General features: G+C 35.6%; 2 protein-coding genes across 2 annotated transcripts; one reads left to right on the top strand and one right to left on the bottom strand.

Annotated features, from left to right (window-relative positions):
* Positions 1 to 2,425, top strand: LOC118744932 (another transcription unit protein; the record flags this gene model as incomplete). Its single annotated transcript, XM_036478412.1, has 2 exons — positions 1 to 774; positions 836 to 2,425. Coding segments are annotated over 2 exons (2,139 nt in total), but the record flags the coding sequence as incomplete, so codon positions are not given.
* A 965-nt stretch (positions 2,426 to 3,390) lies between these two features.
* On the bottom strand, positions 3,391 to 5,881 carry LOC118743499 (CDC42 small effector protein homolog). Its single transcript, XM_036476225.1, has 2 exons — positions 5,482 to 5,881; positions 3,391 to 4,852 (listed from the first exon to the last, which is right to left on the bottom strand). Exons 1-2 carry the CDS (start codon positions 5,725 to 5,727, stop codon positions 4,844 to 4,846), a joined length of 255 nt encoding a protein of 84 aa, XP_036332118.1. The 5' UTR covers positions 5,728 to 5,881; the 3' UTR covers positions 3,391 to 4,843.
* Positions 5,882 to 12,992: the final 7,111 nt, after the last annotated feature.

Here is a 12,992-nt window from a genome sequence, read left to right as displayed (position 1 = left end):
TCGCGTGCGCCGAGCCGCTCACAATCACGCGCAGCAAGCCGCTCACAATCGCGCGCAGCGAGCCGCTCACAATCACGCGCGGCAAGCCGCTCAAAATCGCGCGCGGCGAGCCGCCCACATTCAATTGCCGGAAGTCGAGAACAATCACCAGCAGCAAGTCGAGAACCGTCACCAGTAGGAAGTGAACATACGCCTGTCGCCAGCCGCAATGCATCACCAACAGCAAGTCTTGATCAAACGCCTGTCGCCAGCCGTGGCCCATCGCCCATAGCCCAAGAATCTTCTTCAAAACCCAATGCTACTACACCGGCCAATCAAACGCCCAACGATGAGGATACACGTTCGCAATCACCTAATTTGCAGATTGATGATCGTGCTAATTCACGCTCACGTTCTCGTAGTCAAAGTCATCGCTCACGTTCTGGCACACCTCGTTCCAAATCTGGGGGCTCTTCCCGTTCTGGATCAGGTTCAGGTTCACGTTCACGTTCCCGTTCTAGGAGTGGTTCAAGATCACGTTCTCGATCGCGTTCTCATTCCGGCTCACGGTCAAAATCGGGTACACCAGTATCCCGCAAATCTGCCAAGCCGGCCAGTGGTTCGGAATCTGGTAGCGATTTTGGTGCCCGTAAGAAGCGTAAAGCAGCTGCCTCAAGTGAGTCCGAGACTGAAGGTGGTCAGCAAAAACGAGGTAGTGGTGAAGAAAGTGATGGTGGTGCCGTCGCAAAGGCAAAAAAGGCACGCATAATTGATTCAGACAGCGAAAACGAAGAGGTTTGAGTTGAAATTCCATATTATTATTTTGTTGTTTTAAATTCGCTTTTTTCACTTTCAGCAATCGCAAAAGATTGACGCAACTGATATTTTTGGCGATGCCGATGATATTAGTTTATCCGAGGATGAGGGTCAAAAATCCGATGTAGCTTCACGCAAGAGCCGTTCGCGCACACGCTCACGCTCCAAGTCTAAATCAAGCACACGCAGTGGCTCACGTCGCTCAGCATCGGGTTCACGCTCTCGATCACGTTCTCGCTCATCACGTTCGCGTTCTCGTTCAAGAAGTCCAGCCCGTGTTGTGGAGCCGCAGCAGAAGGAGGACGAACCTGAACCAATACCCGAAACCCGAATCGATGTAGAAATTCCGCGCATTGTAACGGATTTGGGCAAGGAAATACATTTCGTTAAGCTTCCCAACTTTCTTTCGGTTGATACGCGTCCTTTTGACACAGAAACGTACGAAGATGAAATTGACGAGGAAGAAACCATGGACGAAGAAGGTCGCCAGCGTATCAAATTGAAAGTGAGTAACACCATACGTTGGCGGGAATATATGGCCAACAACGGAGACATGGTGAAAGAATCAAATGCGCGTTTTGTGCGCTGGTCAGACGGTAGCATGACTTTGCACCTGGGCAATGAAACTTTTGATGTTTATCGACAGCCATTACATGGCGATCACAATCACATGTTCATCCGCCAGGGTACAGGTTTGCAAGGCCAGGCGGTCTTCCGTACTAAACTCACCTTCCGACCGCACTCAACCGAATCATTTACACACAAGAAAATGACAATGTCCTTGGCCGATCGTTCGCAAAAGACCAGCGGTATTAAAATTCTCACACAAGTTGGCAAAGATCCAACCACCGATCGTAAGTTCAATCTCAAAAAGGAAGAAGAAAAACTGCGTCAAGCCATGCGCACACAATCAAAGCCGCAGCCGAAGAAAAAGAAAGGTGGTGCACACGATGCACATAGTGGCGCTAATTCATCGTATCAACACGACGAAGGCAGCGACGATGAAAATGCCATTTCGCTCAGCGCTATTAAGAATAAGTATAAGAAGGGGAGTGGTGGTGGTGGTGGTGCCGCGCCATCGATTACATCCGAGCAAAAGGGTTCGGCCATTTACTCGTCAGATGAGGACGATGGCTCTGACTTCGAGGGGCGTCGCAGCAAGAAGACTGACAAGTCCAAATCGGTAAAAGCGTTGCGTGACTCTGACAGCGAATCGGATGAGGAGCGGGAGCAGGCGAGCCGCAAGGGTAGTGGTGGCGGCAGCGGTAGCGGCAGCGACAGCGAGGGTAGTGGCAGTGCCAGTGGCAGCGGCAGCGGTAGCGGCGGTGAAGAAGGTGGCAGTAAGCCTGACGGGGGCGCTGGTAGTGCCAGTGGAAGTGGCAGTGGCAGTGACAATAATGAGTAAACAACAAATGAATAAATAATATTGTATGTTTATGTATGTGTGTATGTACGACTACTGTATTGCAAACAAAGAGTTCGTCGTGTTGGACAATGTGCAAATGTGAAATGTGTAGTTTGCAAAAACTTTCGGTATTGTTACGATTTTAATTGGATACTTGCTTGTATAAGCATGCACTGGACATAATGAAACTAATAAATAAAGAAATGTAGTGTACAGATATGTGTATTTATTGCTGTTTCAAATAGGCGAATTTCATTCCAATAAACAAACTAATGATAGAATTTATTTATTGGCGAGGAACTCATACCACACTTGCGGTCTTTGGGTTCTCATCTTATCGATGACTTCTCGTCATTCCTGAGATAACTCAGGGCCTTAACGGCAACCGTCCTCTATGAGAGGATCGTGCAGGTCAACTAACACCCATCTCCTTCTAAACCGCCCTCTTCGTAATAGCACTTTCTTGGGTCTGGCAATCCTCTGACTTCATGCGCAGATGATGGCATTGATGACATATGCTCGAAGTAAACGGCTATTTGCCCTCACTAGCTTCGTTTTTTACTACAATGAACCCTTTTCCCCACGAAATTATCGGGAACCATCTTTACTACCTGAACTTAACAAGGCCCTGTTGGTGGGATAAATCACGTCACTTTTGACAGCCGCTTTTTTCGCTGTGCACACAATAGCAATTGGCAATTCAGTTCAGAGCTGAAGGAGACGATTCAGGGCTAAAAACAACAACTACTGTATTCGACGACGCTTTACAGACAATTAACGGCATTCGCTGAGAAACCATCACCACCTGCACCAGCTCCCGCCAATGAATGGCTTCGTTTCATTGCAGATAGATAGGGTTATACTGCTTCTGTCATTTTTTAGGGAGTTTTAACTAACGAAAAGTACCTTTTTAGCTTTTCTAAGGATTGAGAATAAGAAAAGCAAAAAATAAAGACGTGTTTTTTTTCAAATTCTAATAAATCGGTTTATTAGCATTCATTAAGATATACATTTTTTATTGCATACTTTCGAGTCCAAACAATTCATAATCGATTCTTAAACTGCACTCCCTTATGGGAGTTATTTTTTTAGATGTAAATTATTCGGAGATTTTTTTACTTACATACATTTATCTTGTGGTCTCATTTTTTAATTTGCAAACTTATACAATGTAATGTTTACATATTTACTAATTTTTTACCATCAAGTTTTTTTTTTTTTAAATCATTTTAAATGCTTACACAATTTTCCGCGAGACAAAACTAAACTAAAGTTAATACGTATTTTGTTTATTTGTTTACTTTGTTTTTAAAAGTGTTATTAGCTCATAATAAATATATAGGTATAAATAGTTATTTGTCGTAGCAAATAAATGCACACATGAAAATTCATGCAGATGCACTGCTCTTAACGGTATTCACTACGATTTCTGTATAATTGATTGTGCGTTTAAATGCATTATTTTTTCAAGTTCAACATCAACTTCAGTTAACTCAATTAGATATTTTCATATTTGTTGTAGTTATTTTTGTTATCCTCTCTATTAAGTGTATGTGTGTTTGTATAAAAGTTAAAAGAAATGCTTTCAGTTCAATTCATTTAAAGTTTTGGCTCTATCAAAAAAAAATTCAAAATGCTATGCATTTATGTAGTTAAAAAAATAACGCAAAATGTGCGTTAAAGAAACTGAATCCGCGACCTCATGTACAGATTTGCTGCAACTGTATTCGAAAAAAAAAAACACAAAAAAAAATGCAGTAAGTTCTAAAATGTTAAGTACACAAATTAGTGCAAAATAAAATGTTCAATTAACATAACCTTAAATTATAAATACATTTCGATTTGCTTTGGGTTATTCGAAATTCTTAATGAATTGCTTGCATAAACGAAAAAATTGTTCCAAAGGTATAAGAATTAGTGCTCAAAATTACATATGTATCTCCGCTCAAAAAATTAAAAAAAAAGGATTTGATTTAAAAATAAAGGCACATATGTACATAATCTCTTATATACTCCACTTACATACTTTAAAAAGAATTTATATTAGTACATACATATATATTTTTTTACAAACATTGCAAAAACTTGTATATATCTTTTATTATCTTTTTTTATAAAAGTATTCGTATATAGTCAATTTGTTAAGATGAAAGAAAAATGAACAAAAAATTTTATTGAAAAAATTTTCAAATGTTTTGCATTTTTCTATGTACTCGCTCACCTCAGACTACTGCATAGTACACATGCCACTTAATACCGCCTTTTGTGCAATTACCAAATAATACATATATGCATGTGTGTATACACATCTGTAGCTAAGTATACAGTATTCGCTCAAATTCACAAGGCAGTAGTTAAGTTAAATGATTTAAATACTCAAATACAATTTTGTTTTCCAAAGTCTTACATTACTTACAAACAATTTGCGAAAATATACAAATTTTAATTGATTACTCGTAACATAAATCATTGCGGGCATACTATTTTAACTGCTTTTAAGTAGCTATGAAGTATACGTGAGATTCAAATGATTGCACTGCGCTGATTGGTCTAATATCCTTCTGTTTCAGTGATGTTCGTAAACCCCAAGCTAAGGGTATTGTGCCGCAAGTGAATGAGAAGCTTCGGCAGCGTCCATTAGCATCAGCAGGCCTGTAGGAAAAAACAGATTAAAAAATAATTAATATGCTTGTAGATGTCTAGGCATGTATGTATGTACATTAGACTGCATCACCTTCCATACAAAAAAAAAATCGAAAACGTTTTTCCATTGGAATTATGAAATCTATTATATTTTAAGACGTCCACCAAAATATTTCGAAAATATTTTTATAGAGATTTTTTAATCCTTATCTGTTTTGCCATCTGAGGGGACTTTTTTCAAAAAGTTCTTCACGAAACTATTTTTATTCATAAAAAACTCCATTTTTCAAGGTATTTTCAAATCGGTCCACCTCTAAGCGAGCTTAATATTTTTCCGAAATATTTGGTGGACGTCTTAAAATATAATAAAATCATATAATAATTGCAGTTGTCAAGGTAAACTATCTACTATTAATGAAACTTGGCAGATTTTTTTATATTTTTTGCACGAAGTTTGAAATGTGGATTTAAGTGGTGTTTGTTATATAATCAGCTAGACTTTTATGAAAAAATAATAAACATTAAATAAACAAAAGAAAAATAGCCAAAATTTATGAAAATGTTGCTGGCTTAATTAGCTGACCGCAAGTGTACGTACATACATTTATTAAGTCCATCACCCATTCCGCTTCACTCACCTGCAATCGTATCGAATTCATTTCGTAGCCACCTTTGCTTTGCATTTGCGTTTGCAACGCATTCAGATGATTTGTCGATAATTCTACGTCGGCAGAACCGATATGTCCAGTGTGTACGAAATTTGTGGGATTACCGATCATCGAGCGATCGATGCGCAGGCGTTGATGACGTCGTCGTGACGGTGATTGCGGTTGATGGAAACAGCAGGAGAACCATTGTAGCCAAATATCGCCGGTAGATGCCATTTTACGGTTTTTGCTGCTGATGGCAACTGTTGGTGTGGAGGTGTACGAATTTCGATTTCCCTTAGCCACGGTGACGGCTATTCGTTTGTATGTTGGCGGGGTAGCTTATGGAATTTTGAAGTGGTTAACTAAGTGGGCAAACAAAAACACAAAGAAAATATAAATAACTATAAATTAATAATTGAATTTTATGGTATTTTAGATGTTAGAACAGACTTAATTAGACTTTTAGTATACCTACAACACTACATAGATATACTTAAAAAATGTACACAAAGCTGTAGATAGAGGAAAATGTATGCTCAGCATACTTTTTTGTTGCTTTTGTATGCTAATGTTGTTGCCCTCGAAGTACATATTCTATCTTTGTAAGATGATGGTATGACAATATTCGCAGATGGATTTGTCATTGGCGCCTACTTTATTTAAGTACATACATTCACACATGGGCTATTTTTCTTTTCTTTATTTAATACTAGCAAATACCCGGCGTGCTTCGCTGCGCCTTAAAAGTATTTTTGCGTTATTACTCTCTCCCAAAACACTTATGGCCTCATTCCAAAAAAATACAAAACGAAATAGATTTAAAGAGCTTATGATGTGAGATTTTCAACAAATGTGGGTGTTAGTTATTATAGTTAATACATTTTCGAAGGTACTTATAAAGTAGGTAAAGTATAGACTTTCTCATGAAAATTTAATTTATAGTCCTATAACTCGAGTCTAAATATCGCGCACTTTCTGCAAAGGGGAACTAATTCAATATTTAACTGAATTAAATTTTTCAAATAGGTGGCAACCCGCTTCAAACATATTTGCAACAGTAAACATTCTTAAGCCTCTTTAATTTGATACCCATATTGCAATATTTAATTTATCTTGTCAATTAAATTAAATTAAAATGTTAAGACAGCGATGGTAAGAAATTTCAAACTCTGTGCAATATTAAAAAAAATTCAAGTAACTTTCGAAAAAATATCAAGCTGTTTAATTAGATTTCTTAGAAAGATTTTGAGTATGTATGCCGTTTTGTAGCACAATTTTTGTACAATAAGTGCAAGTTGGAAGTGGCCACAAAATAAAGTTGATTTTTGGCAATTTTTTTGTTGACGGTGTAAATAATTTTTTTTCCATGGGAGGTTTGTTTTTATAGGGAACAAAATACACAGCAGCGTCGAAAAAAATTGCTCAAAATTAACCGCTTTTTGTAACGTATACTAGCATATATATATGCATTACGGCGCAATATCAAAAAAATGCGGTTTTCCACCGGAATCATAAGATTTATTAAATTTTAAGACTTCTGCCAAAATATTATAATATTTTCCATATGTTTTTATAAGAAGATAAAAAAAAGTTTCGTATGGAAAATATTAATAAACAAAATCGGTAAACGTCAGGGTATACTAATTTTTGACGCCCACTGTATATAGGTAATTAATTTGAAAAAAGTAAATAGTCAAAGCTTATCAATATAAGATACAATTTTTAAAGTGCCCTTTCCGGAATTTTCGCTTGTTTTTTCTTTTTCTTTATGCTGCTTTCCGGAGCGCTGTTTTAGTGTTATGTACCAAAAGCTTTTATTCAATATACATATGTATTATCGTATAAGCTCCTTTATTTAATTAACTGTAATAGAAACCCTGTCATCTATTTAGTTTCGGAACCACAGCTGGCATTTCAGGCGAAGGATAGGATACAAAAAGAATAAGGAATTCCTTTTAATTTAATGTATTTCTTGCTTCTACGTTGACAACTTCATTTTGCCAGCTACTGTATGTAGGGCTATGCGGGAAGTTAAATGTATATGAAAAAATAAATATGTAGATGAAAACTTAATTGACGGCTTATGTGTTCGGTGTGTCTGAAAGCGGAGCATAAGTAATTAAAAGCCGTTTACTGGATATAAAAAGTAAATGAAAGTAAAAGAAAAATTTTCGCTCCAAATAATGCGATTTTTCTTTGCTATGTCTTTGGCTAATGTGGGCTCAACTACTATTCTTCTGACACCTATGCATGTAGGTATGCACATATATACAAATTTCCGTGCACAACTTTTTTCACCGCTTTTACAGACTACTATTTACAAATACCAACATGAAAGGCCGCCCCCCACATTGTGACCAACTGGGGGGGGGGGGGGCAAATTGGAATGCCAAACTTTGCCAGGTCGACTTGCTACTTGTATTTACGCCATGAATGCCCCTAGTTGGTTACCTGTGGTCACCCTCCCGCAAACCGCAAATCTTTCATTTACGTGTTTCTTGATGTTTTTCTTCGCCACTGGAATGGACTGACATGCACACATTTGCTACATTTACGAGCATTTCTAGTTCTTAGTGTAGTCTTAGTTGTCACGGTAGTTGCACCTTGGAGGGCAATTGCATTAAGAAGCTTGAGGAAAGCAGCAGGCAGAGACAACGGCTTGACGAACCACAACGCAACGATTTAAATCGTCGAGTGAAAAGCAATTAATGTTGCCGCCAAGCGTAAATATTTCATGAATGTATGTATGTAGATGGTACATACTAGGGATGTTTCGAATCTCATATTTTCCACATTCACGAACGCGAATGCAAATGCGAATTTTCGGAATGCGAATGTACGAATGCGAATGCTACGAATAACATTAAAAAAAAGCTATAAGCAACTTAAGTCATAGTTTTTATTACTTAAAATTTTTGTAAATTATTAGAACATTTAACGAGGGTTTAACCATACAGCATAGTAGTCAATGTTCAAAGGGGCATATTATACTATTTCAAAAAAAGTAATTTTGCTGTCTTTTCTCCTATGTGGCAATTTCTTAGAGGCGATTTCTTAGAGGCTCTTATATAACCCCACGTCTCCATTTGCTACTATGTGTCTCAACATCTATCAAATTTCTGTTTTAACTTCGTCCCGTTTTCTCATGTGGGCCACTTGCTGTCTTAACATATCACTTTCAAAATGGCATCAAGCCAATCAGATCAATCTGTACCCAATGTAGATGGCGCAGTAAAATGAAAACTGAGTTGTCAAACTACGAAATTATAGCTGACGGTAAGAAATTCGGAAAGACAGATATGGTTTAACAGTGGAAACTTGCGGTATCCACCTGACGTTTCTGACTTAACGCAACTTTTTTAACACAATCCTGTAGAAGGTGGAGACGTGGGGTAAGGCCGGAACGCTGACAGGTGGAGCGCCTAAATATATGCGGGCCAGATATGTCAATTTGTCGTATTGTAGTTTAGTTTTCCACCAATCGACAGTATTTTCACCGAGATGAGCTCGTTTTTCTTTAGGACAGGCCTTCAATTGGGCTTTTTTAATTTCACATTTTTTAATGAATCCACATTCTAAAATTATTTCTATTAATGTTGCTTGATATACTACTTAACCGTTTAGCGCCTGAAGCTAAAAGCCGGTTATTGTACGCACCCTGGTTAGACAGACTTAGAGCCAATATTATCAACAATATTAGAGTGGAATCTCTGCCCATGTACACAGTCGCATTCGCAAAACATTCGTATCATTTGATGCGAATAGGAATGCCGAATGCGAATGTGTAAAATGATGCGAATAATTCGCATAACGAATGCGAATGCAAATATTCGCAACATCCCTGCTACATACATATGAACCTACCTATGTGCATAAATGAAAGTGTTTGTTGACTTCGCGTGTCAAAGGTTTAAAATGACCAAGTAAAAAAAAAAAGTATGAGAATAAAATGGCAATAATACATGAAATTTAATTGTAAGATTTATACAAATGTGTATGTATGTATGTATATATATGCACAAACGGTTGCTTTTTATTTTTATGGCCCGATTTTACTACTGACCTTTAAAAAGTGAATTCTGCTGTTATAATATGCTAATGCACTTCAAGCTACTAGCCAATTTATCACATGCTCTCATCTTTCCAAACAACAATAACTAAACAATCCACTTGCTGATATTGACTGACTCATTAGCCAGCTCGTGTCCGTAAAAGCCGGTATCGTTATTGTCAGTCTGTCGCTAAGAAAACAACAATTTAACATTTAAATACTTATGTATGTATGTCTGTTGTTGTTTCATTTTCGTTTTAAGCGCTCAATCACGGATTTTCAAATTTAATATGAATGTAAATTTCGCATAAAAAGCAATAATTGAAGTTCGTAAAACTGTGGTTCATCTTGCAAGCTGCCCGCAGACAAGTTGCATTGTATTTTATCACTGACAACATTTAACAATTGGTTTAAGAAAACAAAAAACAAGTATGTATGTATTAGGGTGTGCCTTATGTGCCGAACTATTTGTTTGTTGCTTTATACTTTTACTTCAACTCATAATTCTTAAGAATGGAATGAAATCACGCACCATTACCGTTATTATTTTTATAAGAAACATCATAATTTAATAGTTATTTTGTGATTTTTATTTCTTCAATAATTTTTAATCGTTATTAAATATGTGATTTTTATTTCTTTTAAATCATCTTTAATCTTTACTAAATTTGTTCGATCAGAATAAGCGTTTTTATAACCGATTAAAATCTTTTATGATCTAAAAAATTAACCCTGAAAATAATATGATAAAAAAAATAAAAATCACAAAATAACGATCAGAATTTGTCCGATAAAATCATATAATAACGATTGAAATGGATCGAAAAAATAAAAATCATATAGACAATAACGATTAAAAATTATCGAAAAAAATCAAGTCATATAATAGGGATTATTTTTTAATCGGAGAAATAAATATCAGCGCCCAAAACACAAGAGGTCAAGGGATCACTAGTTCTGTGCGAAATTAGGGAGGGCCTCAAAATTATGCTATTTGAACCAAAAACCTTAAGAATTTCGTAAAGGATACTAATTTTGATAAATTATTCCTCCTGGCAAAGCTTCAAAGGGCAAAGACTGTGCCTTTTTTGCCTTAGAAGAGTGGGACATTTTAAGAAACGAACACAACCGTTTGCCTATCCTTTAGAATTGAACACGAAGAGGAAAAGGGGCTATCAAAAGACTGCATATTTTGGAAGAAACGAAAGCACCATTAAATATTTATAAAATAGCGAAAATATGAGTCATTCATTGGCCCCTTCTTTTCAGTATTGTGTATAAGATTTCACAATAGGTCATTGTCTGAAAATTACAAAAAAAAGTGTTTTTCTTATTTAAAAAGGAAGTAGCTAGCTATAGCGTTTCGTGAAGAAAAAATCTTAATATTTCTTGCGAAAATGGCAGTGGTTTGAAGAAATTAAGAGGAAATTTTTATTAAAATGTTAAGTTCATTAAATTTGTAAATTAAGAACGGGAACGGGACAAAAAATGTCGGCTAAATCGGTCCAGTAGATCTTCAGATATCGTGTACAGCAGTTTTAAAACAGTCGTTTCGAGAAAAAATCAAAAAAAAATGTCACCGCCTTTTGGCGCTTTTCTACTACTCCGACTTTTAACTCTTGTAACTTCTGAAGAACATATTTTGAATACGCCATAAAAAAAAATCTTTTTTTCAGTATAGTGATTTTCAGAGTTTTTCAATAAAATAAAGGAATTTCTGGTACTAGGTATGTGTACCTGTTGTACACCACGCGACAAAATGACATCTACGTCTAACAAAAACTATGTAAATCCAAATTTCTAGCTTTGTGCAAAAACTAGCAAGAACTATGTGTATTTTTATAGAAAAAATTAGAAAAATTTGGTTTGGAAAATATAAATAAATAAATCGTTAAACCATCAGGGTATACTTATTTTTGACGCTCACTGTATATGCATTTTTATAACGTGTTTCCACTAACAATTCGCTGTTAGCTTATATCGTTTTTCATCATAAATTTATACTACTCCTACTATGCGTTAACAAGTTTAGCTAGCAAAAAAAGTAATTTTTCGTATAAATGCAATATTTTGACAAAAAAAAACCGTATCCATTTTTGGAATTGAAAAAAGTATTATACTGCTAAAAAAAATTATAGATCGAGCGTCATTCATAGCCAAAAATGTTCTAAATATTCAGATAAAAAAGTTCGATTGTTTTTTTTTAGAGTTTAGAAATTATATTTTTATTTATTTTTTTGTTATCGTAAAAAAATAGCGAAAGAAATAAAAACTGTTGCATATATACTTTTTTCCGTGAGTGTGCGTATAATCGAACACCTAATTTCAAGTATCCTCAGTTATATTTTTCAAACCGCCTCGCACAAATTAATGCACAATTTAGGACACTTGCTTCGCATAAAACCGATAATGATTCGTAATGTTTTTGGACAAAGGGTTTTGATACAAATTAAGCACCAAAATGAGAACATATGTACATATATTCAAATACGTAAGGTGCACCCTAATAAGCACTATATTTCGGCACGCATAGCATGTACATACATGCAATATTTTGCGTAATGAAAAAAACAAAAGACGTACAGCTTTAAGGACTTTTCTTCAATACCCAATAACTCTGAACAATACATAATCTTAAATGCTAAAGTAAAATTTATGATAATCGCACTTCTTCTTCACTATCACGCACTGTGTATGCATACATTTGTACATACATATGTACGTAGGAATGTATGTTCGATACAATACATTTTGTGCCTACTGTCTGCGTCTGACGCATTCATTGCAAGTTGTGTAGTTACATACGAAATCATTTCCGATGAGCAACTTGGCAATGTCGCGCATATTAATGAGCTTGTTGAGTTCGCGTCGCAAGCGCAATGGCTAATTTTAAGTTTACTTTTTTTGTGGCTTTTATTTTTATTTGATTGTATACATATGTTTTCAAAACTTACAATCATTCTACAGAGAAGGTGCCTTCAATTTGGCGAAAGGAAAACAAAAGTTATGTAAATTTTTGTTTAGTACTGAAATACTAAACGAATGATGGATACGAATGATAGATTTGTTTTTGAGAAAGGTTTATAAATGGCTTTAGTAGTCAACGTTTAAAAGAACTAATATGTATTATACATATACATAAGCCATTTTACTGAATCCATTTTGAATTATAGACTTTACATGTATTTAACAAATAAATAACATTTCCATGTATATACAGTAAGATACTTTTATATTATAAGAAATTATAGACTAAAAAAATTCAGCATATGAAAATTATTTATTTATCCATCTTAATTTGTTAAGTATACTACACATAAATAATATAAGAAACTTCTACTTCGCGTCCATACAAAAAAATAAATTTTCCATATTATTTGCATCGTTTCGCACAAAGGACTATGTTGGAAACACCGTCACTGGCTAATCAATTCGCTTAAACTCATAC

Source organism: Rhagoletis pomonella, unplaced genomic scaffold (assembly GCF_013731165.1).
Source record: "Rhagoletis pomonella isolate Grant_MI unplaced genomic scaffold, Rhpom_1.0 Rhpom_scaffold_00001, whole genome shotgun sequence".
NCBI classification, from domain to species: domain Eukaryota; kingdom Metazoa; phylum Arthropoda; class Insecta; order Diptera; family Tephritidae; genus Rhagoletis; species Rhagoletis pomonella.
The sequence above is the reverse complement of the archived record's forward strand: the minus strand, read 5'-3'. Positions and strand labels throughout refer to the sequence as shown.

What these genes read in the sequence shown, in the direction of transcription:
- LOC118743499 (XM_036476225.1), bottom strand. Translation starts at nt 5,727, where the DNA reads ATGGCATCTACCGGCGATATTTGGCTACAATGGTTCTCCTGCTGTTTC.